The sequence below is a fragment of the Sycon ciliatum genome, chromosome 12 (genome assembly GCF_964019385.1).
Source record: "Sycon ciliatum chromosome 12, ocSycCili1.1, whole genome shotgun sequence".
Lineage (NCBI taxonomy): Eukaryota > Metazoa > Porifera > Calcarea > Leucosolenida > Sycettidae > Sycon > Sycon ciliatum.
The window spans coordinates 13,162,780-13,185,064 of NC_088654.1; the positions used below are offsets into that span (position 1 = coordinate 13,162,780).

The window sequence follows — 22,285 nt, forward strand, 5'->3', positions numbered from 1 at the left end:
CAAAGAAACGACAGGCACCCCGGAAGACACCAACTTCCGAAGCGCCTGCCCGCACACGGAGCACCAACGAAAAGGACAACGACAAAGAAACGACAGGCACCCCGGAAGACAACAACTTCCGAAGTGCCTGCCCGCACACTCAACACGTTCACACATATACTCAAACAAAACACAGGCATAACTGTAGAGAACAAAGGTACAGGCGAGCGCATGGCGTGGCGAAATCCGTCAACTGCGGGCTGTATACTTGAAACAAAACAGGAATATCAGTAGGCATTAAACAGTAAAGGACCAGGCAAACGTATGGCGAGGCGAAATCCGTCGATCTGCGAGGAAGCGACAAAGAATTATTCGTTAATGAGACAATTCAAATTAAATTGAAGTGCGAGACCGGGTAATGTACGTGTGTGCAGGCGCAGCAAGAGGTGTTCGTGGAGGCGCAGCAAGTGGTGTGCGCTTAGTGTAGGTCCCATTTGCGTGAAACATTTCCGAAGGCGATTTCGATGGACCATGCAAAGTCGATGGCGGATAGGACTCTCAAATCAAGGCTCAATCGCATACGTAACGTCTGTTGTTTTCTTTACAATTTCCCATGGTCCTGACCAATACTTGAAAAATTTAGGCGAAACTTGAGGCGTCGGGTGTCGATGTAGCCAAACCTGGTCACCTACATTTTCGATCGTGACGGACTTAAGAACAACGTTGACTAGAATCGAGAGGTTGTCGAACCAAATCGTAGGAAAACGCAACTTTGAAACATGTTCTTTCGCAAAAGATTCGTGCGTTTCAGGAAGTGAGTCGGCAGGCGGATGACACAAAATATCGAGAGGCATGTGTGCCTCGCGACCAAACATTAAAGAACAGGAGGACATGGGTAACACCGAGAGCAACGACCGGCATATGACAGTTGGCGAACTCACCATATCGTATTAGATCATGACCAGTGTAGCTTTCCTAAATGTCTGCCTTAGGAGAAAAGTAGCATCAATTGAAGACTTTCTCTCAACCCGTGGAGTGCACATCCTAGGCGTTGCGGAAACGTGGCTGTCAGCCGATGTAACAGACACCAAGAAGTAAACATTCCTCATTTCAGTGTGTTCCGCAAAGATCGGGAAGGCAGGCAAGGAGGCGGTGTTGCCTTCTACTGCCATCCGTCCTTGGATGTCCATGGAAGTGCTGACCTGGAGTGTGAGCTGGAGATGTTGTGGCTGGAGATTCTAGCCCCAGGTCGACCAGGCAATGAGACGGTCTTACTGGGCTGCTGCTAACCACCACCTAGTGAATCTGCGGGCTATTGGGATGGGCTGGAGTCAAACCTAGAGACTGCCTGCAGTGGACCGCAGACCACAACTGTGCTAGTAGGAGACTTCAACGTAAACTTTAATGATGCCCGTGCTGTGAATTCTTTGCATCATGTACTCAACCAGTTTAACCTTCGCAACCACGTCACATCTCCTACCCGAGTGACCAGCAGTACTGCCACACTACTGGATCCATTCTTGTCTACCACCCCGATCCAGGGTGTTTGCGAGACTATACATTTGGATGTCAGTGACCACTCTGCAATACTTGCCAGGCTGCCTATTTCAGCAAGTCACCGCTTGAAGGGACAGCGTCTGCACGAGACTCGTTGTTTGCACAAAGAGGATTGGAATATGTTTACATGTGACCTGGAGAAGACACCAACTACCTGTGGCTCTGTCTGTGTGGATGTGCCTGCGTCGTCACTCACTGCGATAATCCAGACCACTCTAGACAAACATGCTCCACTTCGGGAACGGAGCCGCAAATCTCGACGTCCCTGCCTCTGGATTACAGATGAGGTAGTGGCAAGTGTTCGTGAACGGAACCGGGTGCATCGTGTCTGGCTCCGAGGCAAAACCGATCAGAACCTTCAAGAAGCGCACCGATCAGCTCGCTCCAAATCATGGAAGTCGGAGAGGAGTCTGCGCAACTTGTACTTCACTAAGAGATGTGAAACATCAGATCAAGATTACATGAAAACCAGAGTGTGCAGCTCGGATGGGTTGGTGTCACGGCGAAATTCCGTGATTACATCATCTTAGTCATGTAGTGCGTACAAGCAGGATTCAAGCAGGTCTCTTTCTGTAGTGTGCGCACTACGCCATTTCCCGCCTCAGATCTGCACCAAATATGATGGAATCACGGAATTCCGCCGTGACAGACACCCATAGCAGACAAGACCCCAAGCTGCACACTCTGGTTTTCATATACTCTTGATCAGATTAAGGGCAACTTTGGGCTGTCATGAACTATGTCACAGGCCGACAGAAGACACGGAAAGAACCTGAAGCGCCGCTTGAGTCATTCAGTAAATTGTTTGGAGATATTGTGCATGACCCTATGGGGCCACCTGAGCTGCATATACCACATGGTCCAGCCTCTGCATCTAGCTTCTGAACATTTCAGCCGGTAAGCGTGTCTGATGTTGCACAGTGCTTGCAAACTGTGAGTCCTCACAAAGCATCTGGGAGTGACAACATTCCTGAAATTGTACTGCAGCAGTGTTCAGACGTCCTTGCACCTCCATTTACCACCCTAGTCAATGCATCCTTGACATCAGGTACTGTGCCAGTGTGTTTTAAAACATCAAACATTAGTCCACTGTTCAAGAGTGGCGATGCAACATCCCCTACAAATCATAGACCATTGTTATTGCTCCCTATTCTGTCCCGGATTTTGGAGTTCTTTGTAAAGAAGGAACTCACAGCATACCTTACGCAACATAGCATATTACCTTGCAGTCATTTTGCCTACAGGAAAATGCACTCTACCGAAGATGCATCAGTTCAAGCCGCCATCTGTTGGCTGTTGGCCAAACAAGAGAGTAAATACACGGGTATTGTGATTGTTTACGTGTCAAAAGCGTTTGACCGTGTCCATCATCAACGTCTGATTAAAAAATATACCCCCTGGGAGTCTATGGCAGAGTATTTTTATGGTTTGCTAGCTATCTGTCTAGTCGTTCTCAGCGTGTCAAAGTGTGTGAAGCTCTCTGTCTGATGCAGTCCCATGCTCAAGAGGTGTGCCCCAAGGCAGTGTTCTTGGGCCGCTTCTCGTTGTCCTTTACACGAGGGCCATTTACGACGTCATACCTTGCATTGTTGTTCATCAGGAGTTCGCGGACGACATCATCCTAGATTATTCTGATTCAGATCTGGACACTGTTCGCAAGACGTTGATTACGGCTGTGACACGACTGGCTCTCCGAAATTGGCCTTCTGCTGAATACCGGCAAAACCCAAGTCAAGGTAATTCAACCTCGGGGACTCACGGGCAACATACTAGTCGCAACAATGTAAGGATCAAGACTTAACTGTTACCTCCACTGCCAAATACCTTGGCGTAACCATTGACGACCAGCTATCCTGGCAGCCACATGTCTCCAGTATTGTGCAGAAGGCGTCAGTCACCATCAGCCACCTATGGCGCCATGAGCGATCTCTGCGCATAAGAGCCCGCGGACTTTGGTACATTGGCATTGTGCAAGCACGACTAACGTAAGCATCCAATGCATTCTTTCCGTCGCTGACACAGCAGCTGCAGAATCGTTTATTCAAATCCGGAATTCGTGCAATTTTCCGACTCTCCAGCCGTGCATCCACAGCCCTCCTCGTGAGCATATCTATTCTATCCCTAAGTCACATTTTTCACTACAAGTCCTTTGTTTTTTTGTTTTCCGTTGCCTACATGATCTTGCAAGTCCTCTTTTCTGCACCTACTTTCAGTTGACGGCTAATACAGGCCAAGCATCCTGGGATGATCGCCGAATTACTCGAGGACAGGAATAGCGGTTACTGCAAGTACCTTTCCTTCCTGGACCTTCCGGTCGTCAGTCATTGACATTTGTGGGAAGCACTCTTTGGAATGCCCTTCCCAGTGATATTTGCCTCCACAGTGCGGCTTTTCCACACACAGTACTGCATGTTTTCTCTGTGTGTTCTGCGCTGCATGCTTACACATACACATACCCATTTGAATTATATACATACTTTGTGCTTTGGCATTACACTGTTATGATTCATTTTAATATTTCCTTTTCTCAGAATATTACATTCGTTCTTAGCAGGAACCGGACGTTTTTCTCTGCTGGGAAGGCACGATTGCCTGTGCTCTAAACGAATTCAATTAAAAGAAAGAAACAAACAACAAATGTTCTAACCTTCAATGAAAACTAATAATATATTATAGTACGCACGTTGCCAAATAAACTTGCCTGAGTTAGATTATACATCTTTTTTTAATTATTGCGCGAGACTACATTTGATAATTCGAGTCCACCTTGGTAAACCTTGAAAAATTAAGCTTGCGGGAAAATTGGATAAGTAATGTTTTGGTGTGATTTCGCCACCCACCTTCTCATTAGGGACAATTATTTTCAGTCCGCTTCAGTGTAAAAAAATACTCAGTTGTTTTCCGTTGCGTCCTAGGCCACACCAGTGCCCTTCTTCAAGACCTCTGTGTACTTCGCTCTTCAGCAGCTAACGCTTTGCAATTTCGGACCAGCCTTCCCTCCTCCAATGGTCTTGTTATACCCCGAGTGTATTCACGCCACGGTCTGTTGTCTCTTGCTTATTTGGCTGCAGACAGATGGAATAGCGCTCCATCTGATATCCGCACTGCTGCGTTGCCATCCCTATTTCACCATGCATTACTTTCATCCTTAGGGTACTCCGTAAGAAGACCTTGAGTCTGTGGCGACTGCCCTATTAATAATAATAATAATAATAATAATAATAATAATAATGACAGTTCGCATTTCACTCATTGCATGAGGTCAACGCATCTGTTAACAATTTCGAGCCAAGCAGCTCTATCAGAAGCAGATTGCACAGCATCCAGAAGCGACAGATTAATGCATTGTAAGTCTTTCTTGACAACGTTGATCCATCTCAGACGGGGTCGTCTTCGGGGTCGTCGTATGTCTGTTGTGTTGATTGACATTAGGAGGGCTTGGAAAGAGGACGATTCTTCGCCTTCCCTCACTACATGGCCGAACCACAGCAGTCTCCGTTGCCTGCAGACTTGGGATAGTGGGGTCTGCTCGGTTCTGGCATACAGCGCTGTGTTCGAGATTCGTTGTGGGTACGTGATACCAATGATGGTACGTAGTTTCTTCCGGTGCCATACATTGACGACGTCGGTTAATGTTTGCGATAAGGTCCAAAGCGCACAGTTATACAGTAAGACAGGCAATATCAGGCAGGAAAACATACACAGCCTGCCCTATTAAAATATGAATAAATAATAATTATTTTTTTGAAACTAGGAGGCAGAAAATATTACAAAAATGTATTAAATACGCATGCATCTACGCAAGAATCACCACCAGCCATGCCTTTTGGACATGTGTCAAAAAGTATTGATCGTTTTCGTTCCTTTCGTCTCAAAATACTACAGGAATGATGGAAATACGCTAAGACACTACAACTATATAGACAAGATTTTCAGAGATAAATCACTTGCAAGCTGATTTCTTAACTCTTCACTTCCATATTTTCGTGTCACTTCTAAACATTATTGGAGTGATTAATCTGTGAACTTCTTTTAGCTGTAGTCTCTAAGCGTATTTCCATCATTCCCTCTAGTACGGGGAAAAGAAGGGAACGAAAACGTTCAATACTTATTGACGCATATCCTTATTGGCTGGCGGTAATTCTTACGTAGATGCTTGCGTAGATGATACATTTAGTAATATATTTATTTCATGCATGTTTGCCTATTGGGATGTGGATAAAGAAATAATATCAGAGAAGTCAATGAGGTGCCTATGAAAAGCGTTGTGGTGTTCTGCCAAATTCAAAGCTTTTTCGGGCATAATCCACCAGGTGTTCGAGCAATATCCAACATGCGCCCTAGCGACTGTTCGGTGTTTTCTTTCATTCCATAAGCATGTCCAAAATGTTCCTGGGCTATGCTGTTGCTTGGCGGCTAGCCCAATATCGCAGTGCAATTTACATGCACGGTCTGTGCCTGACGGGAAACAGAAATATATTGCCCATTTTGATTGAGAATGGAAATGTGAGTAACTTACAGGTGATCTCTCACGTGTCGAGCCTCTCAGATCTGTAATCGAATATGACAAAATGGAACACACAAACAAAAGGAATTAGCACAATACACCGTGATATCTTTTTGAGGAAGGGACCCAATTGCTTTGTAAAAAGGCTATGGACAATGTTGGAGGCGTAAAAAAATGATTACATTTAACGCTGTGGTTGGCAATCACCCACTCTCTTTAACATTGGCCGGTGTTTCCACCGAGTCTTGAGATGTTGTAATAAATATAATATATAATAATGCTTGCTACTCTAGATCCATACAATGTGAACTTGAGAAAGTGGAAGCTTAGTATGAATGTGAGCCACATCGTTGCGGGTTGTTCTTGTAGTAGAAGCTATTTGGCAGCTATTGGGACTCAAAATAAGGGTATCTGCAGTTCATACATTCGGCAAGGTATGAGAAAACAAGGCATCTCCTCATCCTCATTGGTTGCTGCTACTTCAGTAGTTGTGATAAATACTTACATTAATAGCTCAAGTTTGGAACGCTGACGCCTAGCGATTGATGTCACTCTTTGCTTGTGATGCTTCAACTAAAGTACCTGCGTCGACGTCGGCGATGTGCTACTTCTTCTCTAGGCTTGGCGAACGAACTCCATGGTCCAAGCAAGAAAAAACTGTTTCTTTTTTCTCATGAACTGCGTAACTAATAATTACGAACGTGCCTCGGGATTTGCAAAACTACCACATGACATCATGTTTCTCCATGATAATTTGCTGTCAAACATATTTCAAGTCGTCACTGGAGTGCAATGTGCTTTGAAAGGCTTTTTCAAATACTTTTCTCTAGTTTTTAACGCGAAAGTCGCGCCAACTTTTCAAGTAGTGTGAGTACAGCCTTTGTTAAATCGGAAAACAACGTTCATAGACAGGCTAGTTTGGGCATGGCAAGTTGTCCTGTGAAGGTGTCGGAACAATTGGACCAGTCGTTAAGGAGTTACGTATTTCGGCCAAGATTCTGGCATTTTCCCATGGTTTAGACTTTGTACAGGAAGCCAGACGCGATTTCCATCAAAATGTCACGATTAATTTTTGCCTTTTGGCCTTGTGGTTATGAATGCTGTCTGCTGACAATGAAGTGGTGAGTTCAAATTATTTATATTATTATACGAACGTCCACTATATTCCCGAATATGTGCGTAAAGTTGGTGGCGGGGCAAGGCTGCTCTGCCGACCTCAAAGGTCTCGGCATGTACGCAGACAAAGCGCACCATAATACAGTAAAACCATGAGGAGGGGTGGAAGAGGGGAAATGAATATTAGTGAGGAACGAGGACAATGGGTAGAAGGTCGTGAGAGGAGCAGAGTGAAACATGACGTCACATTGTGGTAAGTCGGAGGGGAGGGAGGATGCTAGTGAGCCGCTAGTCTAAGCCGTTTTGTAGGGCGTCGTTGGCTGCTTCCGAGTTCAGGTACAGGAGATACTTGTTGCATTTTCCTTGAAGGATTGGAGCTGTTTTGATTGCGGCCGCGCTGGTAGAATGGTCACTGTTAGACTGTTCCACAAGGGAATCATGCCGCCTGGGTAGGAATCCTGGAGGCTGCTACGAATACGCACGGGTAGCGTCGACTTGAGCTGGAGCGGGTGGCAATGGGCAGTCTCCGTTGCTAACCTAGTGAATCGACCATCCAGTAGGTGGGGGTTGGCTGGAGGTGGTAGGATGGGCTTCAGGGGGCTTGTTGTTGGAAGGTAGGACAGCTTGAACCTGAACGAAAGCGCAGCAACCAGTCGGCGGTGTTTCAGGCTGAGGAGCTAGGCGCCTGGGCCAATCACCTTCAGTGCCTTGTGCTGGATTTTGTCCAGCCTGGATGAGCACTAACCCATCCACACCAGGCAGCAGTTTTCCATTGTTGGCCGCACGAAGCCTTTGTAGACTGCCGTGCGGCCGCTAGAGTCCAACAGGGGTGCAACCATTCTGAGGAAGTGTAGGCGTTGGGAAGCCTTTTAGGCCAAGGACCGGAGCTATGAGTAGGACAGTTGCGAGTCGAATGCTATGCCCAGGAGTTTAATTTTCCTTCTCTTCAGGAACAGTCACTCCATTGAAGAGCACTGGGTGGTAGGATGTAAGGTACTCCGACACAGCAAACACACGCATACCAAGGTCAAGTCTATAAAATCAATTAGGATCCATTTAATCTTACGCGTTTCTACCATTGAGGATTCGTCAGAGACAATGATGAAATATAATGAATAAAGACGAGTAGTTATATAGGGCTTGATTCTATGTGCCAGATGAGTTCGATGGCGGTAAATGCGCTGTTTAGCAAGTTTAAAATCCCCACCTATCTTCAACTCAACCTTTTTCCTTCGTTAAATTGGCGAGTCAAGTCAAAGAACGTGTCTGTCCCAAACGACTTGTTGAATGTTGTTGTAGGAGTTCGCGCTTCCTGCCGACTGACTGACACTTGACTCGCTCACAGCGTGTGAACATGCACGCAACACTGACACGGTGTGAGTGAGTAGAAGTCATAGCGCTGTAGCTACTTGTTCGTGTTGAATATCTGCACATCGATCGATCGACTTCTTGTTGAGAATAATTTTAGTATTTCACTATGGTCAATTTATTTGAATTTAGGAAAGGCGATGTCTTCTATCAGCTTCCACAGGCCTCTGCTTTTCTCAAAATGTCGCCGAAGTCACACGGATTGAAGGCGTTGCCAAGTCATGGCCTGGAAAATGAGTCCGTGTCCATATCGTTTTCGTCACACGGGAAGAATATACTGCATCGCATAGACGCAAGTCAAAGAAGCTATTTGGTCACGAAACAAATCGGGACTCATGCCGCGCTTCAACATCTTCGACACCGATACGAGCAAGACGTGTGTTTGTGTAAACCATACGTACAGGTACCTGCGCTGTGGGCGTGAGTTGTCACAGTTTTCCATGCTTTCAGGAGGGATATTCACAAAAGAAATCGGGACTCATGCCGCGCTTCAACATCTTCGACACCGATACGAGCAAGACGTTTTTTTGTCTAAAAAAAGCTCAAGAAGATAAGCGAGCGCATCGCCGTCAGTACATATGGGGAAGCAAAGCGATGTTTGCTTGCCTTGCCCGGAAGGACGCCGGACAAGGCGTGGAAGACTTTGCTTCCAGACAAGCAACGGTCAGAGGAGTCTCGTCTTTGAACCCAGTGGGGGGATCGGATCCAAAGCCCTCTGCATCGGTGCAGTTCATGGCGAAATGGGTCGGAGACGCTCAGAAGCAGCTGGAGTCTCGGCCGAACGACGTCGAGGCGCAAGACGTAAATGCGCACGACGTAGAGGCGCAAGACGTAGAGGCGCAAGACGTAGAGGTGCAAGACGTATAGGTGCAAGACGTGGAGGCGCAAGACGTACAGGCGCAAGACGTACAGGCGCAAGACGTAGAAGCGCAAGACGTAGAAGCGCAAGGCGTAGAAGCTAAGGAAATGAGAAGGGCGGTACAGGTTAGCACGGAAGAGGTGAGCGGCGAGACTGTGTGGAACACGGAAATCGGATGTATGACCGGTGGACCGGTGACCATAACGTGTGTGACATCCCACAGGGGCAAGCTTCACGTATTGCTGGACTCGGGTGCTAAGGTGTCATTTGTGACTGCAGAATTGGTGTCCGCAATCGATGCAGGGCACGTTGGTGTTGAGACTGTTGAGGTGAAGCCGTTCGGTGCGGAATCAACCCAACAGCCTATGGACAAGTTCTCCATCACGATCCTGGGAAGCTCCGCAGTCATTCCAGTATGTACTTTCGTAAAGCCAACGTTAAAGCTTGATCTGAAGTTTGCAAGCCCGCAGACCATTGCTCAGTTGGCAGAAATGGTGAGCACTCGTAATATTTAACCTTGGCCACCGCCAAAGCAGCGAATGGATCGTTCTGGGCGTGTAGTCAGCGCCCGGGTCGTTTTTGATTTGTGAGTTGTACGGCAGTGAGAAGTCCTTTGGTGGGGAGAATGTTGCGAAACAACAAGTTTTCGAGAGGGAAAGGACTTCTCGCTTGTGACATTGTGTTCGTTCCAATGCAGTTGTATCCCGACTCCGCCGTTCCGCTGATGTTTACGACGTGGCATACGCTACATGCGCTATGTGTGGTTTGCTGTGTGCGCTGTAGTTGTATGTTGTATGTGTATGCTTTTCTTATATACGCTGTCATTTTCACGCTATAACTACCTGATGGTTTTAGTGCTAGTTATTCATTGTTATCAGGCGATCGAGGTGAAATATACTGTAAAGAGTGAATAGCTGTCCTCGGGCCGTGTGGTCGTTCGTTCATGACACTTTAGAGTCTCAGAGGGTTCACAACAGCTACTTATAATGCTGCTGTTCCTCTGTAATTCCGGTAATTCATCAGTGGTAAGTATGGAAAAATGGCTTGGTTTGGGCAGTATTGTGCACGTTTCGTAGTTCTATGTAGACAGCATGGAAAATGCTAGAAAATCCTGATCATAATGAAAATTTTATGCTGCTATTGCTCCATAATGCCAGCAAAATCGCAATAGTATGCATTGAAAATGGCTTAGTTTTGGACAATCCTATGCAGGTTATGCTGTTGTATGTACAAGGCATGTAACGGTCCATTTTTGGTAGTGGCCAAAACTTCTATACTTTTGTGGAAATGTAGTGTTAAAATGCTAGCATAATGCTCGTTGCAAATCGCACACTATAATGCTACTTATAATGCTAGCATTGTTCGCCCAGGCCTAAGCATATTAAATATCACAGATTGTGTACTGAATAAAATGGAATGGTTCTGATTAATATAACTTTATAAGAATTGGTGTAAAATCGCTGCGGGATTTTTACGTAGAAGAAGATATCTGGCAGCTATCATAGCAGAAATGGATCTAGTATAAAATCATTTGTAATTCGTAAAATCGCCGTGGCATGGAACAACGAGGCATATATTCCAGCCTCATTAGTTACTATAATTTGCGATAAATTCTCAGATGAGTTGCCCAGGTTTAGAATGCTGATGCCTAGCGAATGCTGTCAACTTTTGCTGGTCATGCTTCAAACAAAGTCTTGGAGGGTCTGTTGCGTTATTTGTCTTTGTAAACACTTCTGCTATGGCCGTCGGTGGGAAGTGTCTCACGCATATGGAATGGCTAATCATCGTTCACCTAGAAACTGACTGCCGCGTTTGTAAACGTCTCACTTAGTCAGTTGAGGAATAATCGTCTCTTTATTAGTAAGAAACAGTTTTTATACAGTAAGTAGAATAACAGGTGCCAAGTTTAGCCGTGAACAGTAAGTGCTAGAGGTTGCACAAGGTGTGCAACTGATAGGCGCGCACAAGCTGTGCAGTGATAGGCGCGTACATACATAGGTGTGCAGTGATAGGCGCGTACATAGGTGTGCAGTGATAGGCGCGTACATAGGTGTGCAGTGATAGGCGCGTACATAGGTGTGCAGTGATAGGTGCGTACATAGGTGTGCAGTGATAGGCGCGTACATAGGTATGCAGTGATAGGCGAGTACATAGGTGTGCAGTGATAGGCGAGTACATAGGTGTGCAGTGAGAGGCGCGTACATAGGTGTGCAGTGATAGGAAGGCAGAAGAAGGTGTAACGGTTACACCATCCCCCTCCTCTCCATTGTGCACAACACAATAGAATGAAATACTTAATTTTAAGAACACAAGTGGAGCAATGTTTCCTCCGGACTCGTCCTTGAGAAAATTCCGCTTAATCAAAACTTGGGTGTGCCTTTGCATACTCGGTGATCCAATATTCCCCCCCCCCCATTAAACCCTGTGGGGCCGTCCAAATCAGTTGTAGGCGGCTCAGGCGGTTGGCGGCGCCCATGAATTGCGTCCGCTTCGTATGGTTTCAGCGCGGTCACATTGAATACAGGGTGGCAGTGTAAGGTTGTCGGCACGTTAGGCGATATGCATTGTCATTACCTGACTGGGTGAGATGAGACCCATTAGCTGACTGGGCAACTGGGAGGCTCTGGGTAAATCTAGGTAATTCTGGGTAACTGGGTAACTCTAGGTAACTGGGTAATTCTGGGTAACTGGGTAACTCTGGGTAACTGGGCAACTGGGCAACTGGGTCACTCTGGGTAACTGGGTGACGCATGGTGTCGAGTACGGAACTAACAGCGACGCAGGTTAGACCTGGCTGTATGGCCGCCGACAAGGTTTTCGGATGGTCACGAAGTACCTGTTCTCGGACATCGCCGTACAGCCTGTTGGTGAACAGCAGCGCTCTTGAGTGCTCGTCCAACTCAGGAACCTGAAGGCTTGGACCGTATATCTTAGCAACCGCATCTCTTAGTGACGGCCACTCAAGAAAAGTTTCAGCTTCCAGGGAAGAGAAGAGCCAAATGCGAGCGTTGCCTACAAGGAAACTAGCGGCAAAGTTCATTTCTCTATCCGAACTGCCTAATTCCAGGGACTTGAGAGCCAATTTGATAGCGAAAGAACACTCCTTGAACCGGTTTGCCCAGCCACCGAACACTTGAGGCTCCTTCGTACAAGGCCGACGTCTCGAGGTAGGCCGATTCTGGTTGACCGCGGCTCCGATACCCTCCCAAGGAGTCACTGGTACTGTTGTTAGCTTTGGATCGTTGGCTTATGGCCTAGCAACTCGCAGCAGCTCTCGAATAGCGGCGAAAACCAGTAAACTGAGTACCAGGAACGATAAGACAGCAGGCGTCAGAAGGAACCAGTGCAAACTGAAGATAACCATCGAAAACCATCCTCTTTGCTACCAATGTAAACGTCTCACTGAGTCAGCTGAGGAATAATCGTCTCTTTAATAGTAAAAAGCAGTATCATACAGTAAGTAGAATAACAGGTGCCAAGGTTAGCCTTGAACAGTAAGTGCTAGAAGTTGCACAAGGTGTGCAACTGATAGGCGCGCACAAGCTGTGCAGTGATAGGCGCGTACATAGGTGTGCAGTGATAGGAAGGCAGAAGAAGGTGTAACGGTTACAGCGTTCATACTAGCTTCCATTTTGCTAAAACCGTCCGGATCTCTCTCGTCGGTAAACAATGCACGGAAGCAAAAATTATTATAACAAACGTGGGATTCAGAACGATAGCACTGGATTATTACTTGTTCTTGAACAGATGGTTAATTCTATTTGAATACACCTCACCCTCGCCGTTAGGCGCTGCATCTGCCACCCTGGTATTACAGGCACGGTGGTGGCCTGGCACATGCGAAACTTCCTCAGCTGGTTGTGTTTCTCAACGGAATTGTATAGCCGGTGGTAACGCGGACGTGCAAACAAACTTTTCTTTTTTTTACACCGTAAGTAAGCGGCCAAATCAGTGCCCAGTTACGATTTTGACTTGGTTTTCCCGAGAATCATCTATTTCCAAAGTCGATCATGAGCAAGTATTAGCAAAACAGTTCAAAGAGCATGGCCATGTATTTTCGGCGAGTGTTTGATGACAAAAAGTGACCTCAGCGCCATTTTCAGTGCCTCATTAAAGACTCTTCGCAAGGGTGAAAATGTTTGACTCAACTATTCTGCGAGATAAGGCGTGAACTTGCGGCTAATCTCTTATAAAACGTGAGGCAAATAAGCAACAGGGATCTGTTTGTTGGATTGTGATGAAAGAGATTTCCTGTGCAGATTCTGTGGAATGATCGATTCTGGATACCACGTCTGAATTTCGATTTGGCTGCCGTTCAAGTAGCATATAACAAATGGAGCATCCAGATCCTCACTTTGTAGGTGAGACAATACTTGATGGCATTGATAATTTTTTTATCAACGACTCCATTGATGGCGACTTCAGCATGAATGGACGTCAGGAATCAGCCATTCCTTACGAATGGGGTCCGCCACTGTTTACGGCAAATCCATCCATTGTTACTCAGATTCACACTCCTGACTTATTCTACTTAGATCGTACATTTATTCTGGAAGATAGACTCAAGTTCATCTGGGACGTTACGATGAGCGAATTTTTAACAGAAATGGACACCTTCACGTATGCAACGGGAGAAAGCCATGAGGAGACTGATTATACAGTTCTGCGGGTCGACTTCAAGGCATTCTTTCTTGATCATGGACATGAACTGGCCTTTAACTGGTTCTCCAATTTTTCACTAGTGTGGAATCCAAATGATGACGGGAAGATGAGATTCTCTGTGGAGTCGGTGCACATAGTTATATTGCTACCTTGCACGGTTCAGCGCCGACCAAGATCTGTTACTTATCGTGTGACTGAGAACCCGACTGTCTGAATACCTGAGGAGAACTAGTTGAATTTCCGTTGGTCGACCAGACGCCATTTGCTTTCTGCGATAACCTTCTTTGGGACGGAGTACAAGACGGAATGAGCAGCAAGCGTCAAGCAATCAGGCACTAAGAGTGGATATCGGTGAGAGATTAAAGTATCAAGTGTTACAACACAAACAGTGACATTAACATGAAGGCATATTGCAAAATGTGACAAAATGACAAAAAGAACAGTATCCTCAGCCACTACTGTAGCCGAAATCACCAGAACGATTTGCACCAGATATATTGACCGCAAGGAAAGTAGTAGCCAATAACAATTATTATAAAAAAATCATTTGATGTATTTTCAGTTTGTGTTCGAAAATCTTTATTTTACTCATGCATTTTCTGATTTCTTTTCCAGTGTATGTTTTGTTTTATTGCATTTTAATCGATTGCGGTAATTTGTGCCCGGAAGAGAAGCTTGTATCATGCCAAAAAAGGAGTAGTAGCAATTCACATACCCAGTACTAGAAGTCAGGCATTGTGGTCACATGACAGTCGCAAGGACCTCTTCAAGACTTCATCCAAATCTAAAATTGAATCCAACCCTGTTGGTAATTGTCTCTTCCTCACGAAGCGTGCAGATCACTAAACATGCCAAAGCGTTATACACGAATACGGATGTCAGTGTTGTATTCATACCCACCGAATGCATTAATTGCCACCAAAGTTTCTGTAGCCCTACTTTTCTACACGATGAAAAATATTATTAAAAATATGTATGGTTCCAGCGTTCATCAAACTTTTCTTCACTAACTAGAAGTCTGTTTTAGCGTTATCCAACAGCTTTTGAAAAGGTACTGCCACGATTATTTCAAAGTCTCCTCGTCTTTGTATCATGTTTTTTAGTGTAATTTGTTTTGTTATGTCAAAAATGATTTCTTGTACATTCCATTGTATTCGTTCAAAGAATTAATTGAGTGAAGGTCCAATTTACTGCCGACCAAGCGTTCTTGAGACATCTTAGATTGACATTGTACTTTCGGGGGACGCGCCATGACGTTATGCGGGACCGAATCCCCCCCCCCCAAAAAGGGGTATTGTGGTGAAATATATTCTCACATTTTGCTTTATAACTTTTATTAAAGCTAAGACCTGCTTTTGTATTTCACAAAGCTATGCACCATCAAGTATGCACTGCATTCCAGCAGCAACAGCAGCAGCAGCAGCAGCAGCAGCAGCACAATAGGACATTGAGTGCGGTTTGCCTTACCGTAGTGTTTTATGGGGGCATAACAGAAACAGATCTCTGATCTAATTGATTACCATTATGAAATTTGTGCAAAATATCCCCCTGCACCAAAACAGACGCGCGCGCACATGTGCTCACCATGGTGTGCGCATAGTATAGTAGTCATACACATGCTCATGCACGCAAGCACGCACTTCCATAAGCGCAAGCGCATGCGCACAACTGTACATAAGCGTACAACTGATTTTGCACATGCTCTTGGAGGCAAACTTGTGCTAAAAAACGGGCTTGCCTGCACAGGCACACATCTCTTAGGATCACACGCACTGGTCCCTCAGGATGACATTCTCGGTGGAGTCACTGAACATAGTTACTCAGTATTATGCTACCTAGCACAGTTCATCAAAGGAAAAGATCAGTTACTTTTTTAAAAGGACTTTTCTGTTTAGTTTTTTCTGTGGTGGAGGTTATGTGATGCCCACTTCTATACGCGTGGGGAGTGGAAGGAAACTTTTGAGCTCCGATAGTGATATCTTTTTCTGCAGAAAGTGGCTGAAGTGCGTGTAGAATTGTTATAAAAATGTCTAGAATCTGTTCCATTCAGTTGAATGAAGGATGGTGCTCGAAGGATCATGCCTTTTTCTTCAGACTTCTTCTGTCAGGTGGTGTAAGACCTGATGATATCAAGCAGGTGGATCTGAGTGGAAGGCGCGGATTCTGTAGATTTTGGTTTCCTGCACTGCTGTTAGGGACGAAGTGTTGTCCGGAGGGTTAGAATTTGAAGGAAAACAGTTAGTATTAGTAGTTGGTGATGGGGCAGTTGTGTCCGTGCATATATTTGGTGTGGCGGATGACACCCCACTGTCGACCATTACGTCCGCGATGGAGACATTTGCATCCGTCATTGGTGTTCCGAAGCGGGAAACAAAGGCTGTGGAAGGCTGCACCTTCACAACTGGTACTATATTCATGAACTTAGTACCCACAGCTATCGTACCCTCCACCATCATGTTGCCTGCCGAGTCCCGTCAGAAATTGAAGATTCCGCAAGGACTGCTTGCAGTCTGATGTGGAATCTGAGTTACACGAGGAGTGGAGGCAGAGAATGTGACAGTGTGTGTTTGGCCTAATTCGCTCCTAAAACCATAGCAATTCAAAGAAAATGTTCAAACTCCGCCACCATATTACTCCCGAACTCCAGACCTTCTTTGGCCTTTTTCGGAGCTCTTGACTTACATGTATGTGACAGTGTGGGAGGGCATAAGTCTATTCACAGACATCACTGACAACTGGGAGGGAACACACTGTCACATTCTCTGCCTCCACTCCTCGTGTAACTCAGATTCCACATCAGACTGCAAGCAGTCCTTGCGGAATCTTCAATTACACTTCGAAGCTCCAGCTTCGAATGTGACAGTGTGATGTTCAAAGTGATATACCCAGAGCACAAGCCTGATGGAACCCAGCCTGCGTTGGCCATTAGGTACAACAGACAACAAGTCTACAAGACAGTGCTATATTTATATACTAGTAACTGCACAGGACCCTAATGGAAAACAGAACGGGTCATACCAGGAATGGTCCAAACTTGCATAAAGACCAAAGCAGAGGAAAGCGCGACAACTGAGCCAAAGTTGTCCGCAGAGCAAATATTGCACGAAAGTGAGCCAGAGAGAGAGCTAGAGTGAACAGAGTCATGATTGACGAGAGTCATGATGAGAGGTTATCTCATTGCCAGACGAGAGGACAGCATCCGTGAACAGCTGTGAACTGGGACGATAATAGTGCTCAATGAAAGTATGCTGACCACTCCAATCAGCTGCGGCGAGTACCTCAGCCATCGTGACACCAGCCACGGTAGCCGCCGTTGTGGAAGCACCACGAGTTGAATGCGCTGTAAATGTGCTCGAGATGCCAGCTGCCTTGAGCACGGTCTTTAGCCAGCGAGCAAGCGTAGCAGAGCTGACAACCTGATGAGGAGGGCGAGTTGATACAAAGAGCCCAGTGTCAGCAGCAGACCGCAAAGAAATAGTGCGGGACAAATACTCATCCAGACAGACCACTGGGCAGAGTGTAGACGCCTGTGCAAACCGAGGCAGCACAAACTCTTTTGGTGCAGAGCCTACCCTTGGGGTCTTAGTGGGGCGTGTCAAGATGAACTGCACGCCATCCGGCTTCCTACGCATACTCTGTATAGAGAGTGCATGCAACGTCGAGACTCTTGGGGCTCTGGCCAGGGCGATGAGCATCACCAGCTTCTCAGACAGCTGGCCAAGTGAGACAGATTGATTATCAAGACTGGCAAGGTATTGCAGGACAGATGCAACACACCAGGTCTCACTGTAGCGCGGTTGCGGAGGGCGCTCGTTATAGACACCGGCCATGACGCGCCGAACTGTAGGGGACTGGCCAATGGGCAACTCATCTGCACGTACCGGTAACGTGGACGAAAGTGCTGAACGATAGACATTCAGTGTTCGGTACTGCTTGCCGCTCTCGAATTGGGAAGCTAGAAAGTTGGCTACCCGCACTTCATCAGCTTCCAAGGGATCAAGCGATTCCCGCTGACACCAGCGAATCCAGATGTTCCAGGCCGACTCGTAGCTGGACTGGGTTGATGAGCGCCACGATGAAACCCATAGACGGGAAGCGTGTGCTGAAAGGCCGCGACTTCGTGCGGCCTCCCGGATAGTGGCCAGACGGCTAGTTGCAGCCGGTTGGCTTCCATCGGATGTGATTCGCCGAATGGACCCAACACGGGATCCTGTATCTCCGGCAGCCGCCACGGGTGGCTCCGTAACATGGACAACAGCTGAGGATAATACGCCTGACCCTTCCATGCTGGTGCTACTAGTACGGCATTGGCAATTGGGTGGTACTGCATGAACTGGAGACAACGGCTGACTAATGCTATCGGGGGAAAGAGATAGCTGTCCTCCCACATGTGGCTGGGCAGCGAAAGCACATCCACTGCTACTGCGTCCGGGTCCGGATACCAGCTGACATACTGGGGAAGTTGGCTGTTGTGTCTCGATGCGAACATATCGCAGAGAAGTGGACCCTCGTGCGTCACAATCAAGTGAAACAGGTCGCTGTCCAGCTTCCAATCGCTGCTGTCCACCAGTAGATGACGGGAGAGGTAATCTGCGGTCGTGTTGCTGGCACCCGGCACATGCACTGCAACCAGGAACAGCCGACGAGCATACGCCCAATCCCAGATCTCCCTCGCCAACTGGCACACCAGGAACGAGTGTGTGCCCCCTTGCCGATTGATATACGCTACGGCCGTGGTGTTGTCGATCTCCAGACGGAGCGTTAGTTCTGTCAGGTCGGGACACAGCGTCTTCAGCCCCAGAAAGACCGCTTTCAACTCTTTCCAGTTGATGTGCCGATCGTCGTGGATTGTCCAAGGGCCGCCTGTGACTTGGCCGTTGCACGTCGCACCCCAACCATGGTTGGATGCGTCGGTGGTCAGAGTCAGGGAGGGCGGTGCGATCTGAACTGGCCTGCACCGTTGTGCTGGAGTCAGGTGAATCCACCATGAGAGGTCGTCTTGGGCATCGTCCAGTAAGGCAATGATCTCCTGTTCGTCCGTTATCTGGTTCTGAACAAACTGCAACATCCGGGACCTCGCTTGCGCTAGTGGTACCGCCTTTGTCACGTCTTGCATTTTCCCTAGCAAATGCCGTAATGCCGAGAGGCTGGCAGTGCCTTTGTTCAGCATTTGGCGACAGTCCTTGCGTATGCCCTCGTACTTCCGATCTGGAAGATGAAACTCCATGGACAGCGAGTTGACTGTTATGCCGAGGAACTCCAGAGATTGCACTGGCGTCAGGATCGATTTGTCCCTGGAGATGATGAAGCCCAGGTGCTCCAACAGAAATGCTGCTGCGTTCACCGATTGCTTGGCTGCCGCTGCTGTGGCAGCTATGAACAACCAGTCGTCCAGATACACCACTAGGAGGATTCCCAGAGATCTGAGAAATGCTGCCACCGGTGCCAGGATCTTGGTGAAAGTGCGGGGGGCATCCGAGAGCCCGAACGGCAAGCATCGGCATTGCCATGTCTCTTCCCGCCAGCGAAAACGGAGCCATCTTAGGCTGTACGGGTGGATGCGGACAGAATGGAACGCATCCTTGAGGTCCAGCTTGCACATGAAGTAACCTTGCTGGAGAAGATCGGCGGCATGATGGAGTGACTCCATCTTGAAATGCTCTGTCCATACATGCTGGTTGAGGGCTTTCAGATTGAATACAGCCCGCCAACGACCGTCGGACTTTGGGATGACAAAGTGCTGGCTCAGATACTCCATCCCTGGCTCTTGCGGTGCTCTCTTTATGGCTCTTAGAGACAGCATCTTCTGGAATTGCTCGTCTAATCCTGTTTGCTCTGCTGGTGCCAGATGGTATGGCTGTGGCAACCGATCCTGGTGTGGCTGGCTGCTCATTGATAGTCGATAGCCTTCCACTGCTGCTAGGACCCACGGGTCCTGTGTGATTAATTTCCAATTGTGCAATGCATGACAAATTCGGCCTGCCGGAGAGGAATCCGGTAGGCTGTGCAGATTCAGCTGCGCATTCTGCACTATCGCAGGAACTTCTCGCTGATCTGCAGGACAACCCCGGGCTGCTAAGCCGACGGGTTTGATCTCCGCTGCGGAGGCGGGCCGGAATGCTGCTGCTGCTGCGGCTGGGACCGTGGTGGGTAAGGCCGGAATCGGCGGCCGTGATCTGGATAACCCCTGCCGGAACTGTGGGGTGGCCCGGACCGGTTGCTGTCGCGATAGCGCGACTGAAGTGAGAATGGGGCCCGGCCCCGTTGGGCGCCGAACCCCCTGGAACGAAAAGGCTCTTGCCGGGGCTGCACTAGCGGGCTTAGTTAGGCGAACCGCATCCCGCAAAGCTGTTGACGCCTTGACCTTCTCGGTCAAAGTCGCCGTGAACTTGTCTCCAAACAAGCACTTGCCTTTCTCAGGCATCTCATCCTTCATTAATGTGGCTACCTTTTTGCCACCAGCCTCCAAGACCGTCTGCTGCCGTGCCTGGGTGAGCAAGGCATTGACATTGCCCATCAGAACGAGTGTACGCTGTACAATGTTCATTACGTCTGCCACCTCGACAGTGTCATGGTCAGTGTCCAGTAGTGAAGCCCAGGTGCACGTCAGTGGGCCCACCGTTGCATGCAATGCTTGCTGCACCAAAGAAAGTCTCCCATCAGCAACTTTAGGCAGCTGGTGCCCTATCCAGCTCTTTACCGACTCATCGATCTTGGGGGCAATCAATGCTTCCGTGGCAGGACGCGGATGCAACGTGAGCATAGACTTTCGCTCTTCGTCCGTCAGGGCACGACGGAAATGAGTTTCTATGTAGTCTGTGATGACAGACGGAGCTCGTATAAGGTACTTGCCGGATGTGTCCACCTCGGCACGTGGATCAAAAGCCTGAGGCTTAGTCATAGTCAGGGTAAGATCTCGCTGATCTTCCGAACTGACAGAAGGCTCCAATGCCTGAGCCGGAGGCCCGGCGGCAAGAAGATCTCGCTGATCCTCAGAAGCCAAATTTTCAGGAGCAGACGCCCTGAGTGACCCAGATCTCGCTGAACTGGCCCCAGAGCCGCTCGGAACCTGGTCACCACTGGAACTTTCCAGGGTACCATCATCCATAACCCCATCCATGTCACCGGAAAGGGGCACGCCACAAATCGGACTGCAGACTGCAATAACTCAAAAATAAATCGAAGAAGAAACGTCCACCATGTGGAGCAAAGAAAAAGGCCAAAGAAGGTCTGGAGTTCGGGAGTAATATGGTGGCGGAGTTTGAAAATTTTCTTTGAATTGCTATGGTTTTAGGAGCGAATTAGGCCAAACACACACTGTCACATTCGAAGCCGGAGCTCCGAAGTGTAACTGTGCATTTGGCACAGGGGTCAAGTTCCCAAGTGCTACAAGTGTGGCTCCAGTACTCATTATAGCAATAAAAACTGCTTTATGGCAGTTTTCTAAAAAAGGTTATTGTGTTCTAGTCTATGGACCCCGTCTAAAAAGTAAGAAATTAACGAAATGTGATAGCCGAAAATTAAAATTTCACACAAAACCTCACAATAATCACAACAGTTGAAATGCTGCTTTCAACACTAAACTTGTACTGCACCAACAATTGGCAACATGCATGTCATGTATGCATAGGAAAGAGGATCACGAGGGGAAAAGGTCTTCTACATGTAGCTTTTCATTCTGTGTGTGATTATTGTGAGGTTTTGTGTGAAATTTTAATTTTCGGCTATCACATTTCGTTAATTTCTTACTTTTTAGACGGGGTCCATAGACTAGAACACAATAACCTTTTTTAGAAAACTGCCATAAAGCAGTTTTTATTGCTATAATTTCTTTTGTTTTTTCTGTCACCAATCAATGGAATGCCCTATATCAATATGTAAATGATGGCCTTCACATCATACCAAGAGTACATTTACCCCCAGAGTGTGCAACTCCCACATACCCTGCTGTCCCGACAGAATTTCAAGTTGACGTCATTATTTATGACGCAATGCTCCTTGCACCAGTGATTTACAACATGTGTACGGGTGTCAACGCATCACACGTTATTCTTTGCAATAATTTGTACAGGATCGATCGGCTTCGGTCAACCACAGGTTCCGGATTCGTCTGATAATCCGTGTACAGTGCGCATTGCATCATCAAAATGACGTCAACTTGAAATTCTGTCGGGACAGCACCCATAGTGGAGTTGCACACTCTGGGGGGGGGGTTATGTACTCTTGATCATATCAAT

At 47.3% G+C, this 22,285-nt stretch overlaps 1 protein-coding gene across 1 annotated transcript; it reads right to left on the reverse strand.

Moving 5' to 3' along the window:
- Positions 1–18,015: 18,015 nt before the first annotated feature.
- On the reverse strand, positions 18,016–21,168 carry LOC135828004 (uncharacterized). Its single transcript, XM_065340441.1, has one exon. It carries the CDS (start codon positions 21,166–21,168, stop codon positions 18,016–18,018), a length of 3,153 nt encoding a protein of 1,050 aa, XP_065196513.1.
- Between the last annotated feature and the right edge of the window lie 1,117 nt (positions 21,169–22,285).

Excerpts from the sequence above, each read along its gene's own strand:
- LOC135828004 (XM_065340441.1), bottom strand. The coding sequence starts at position 21,168 with ATGGATGGGGTTATGGATGATGGTACCCTGGAAAGTTCCAGTGGTGAC.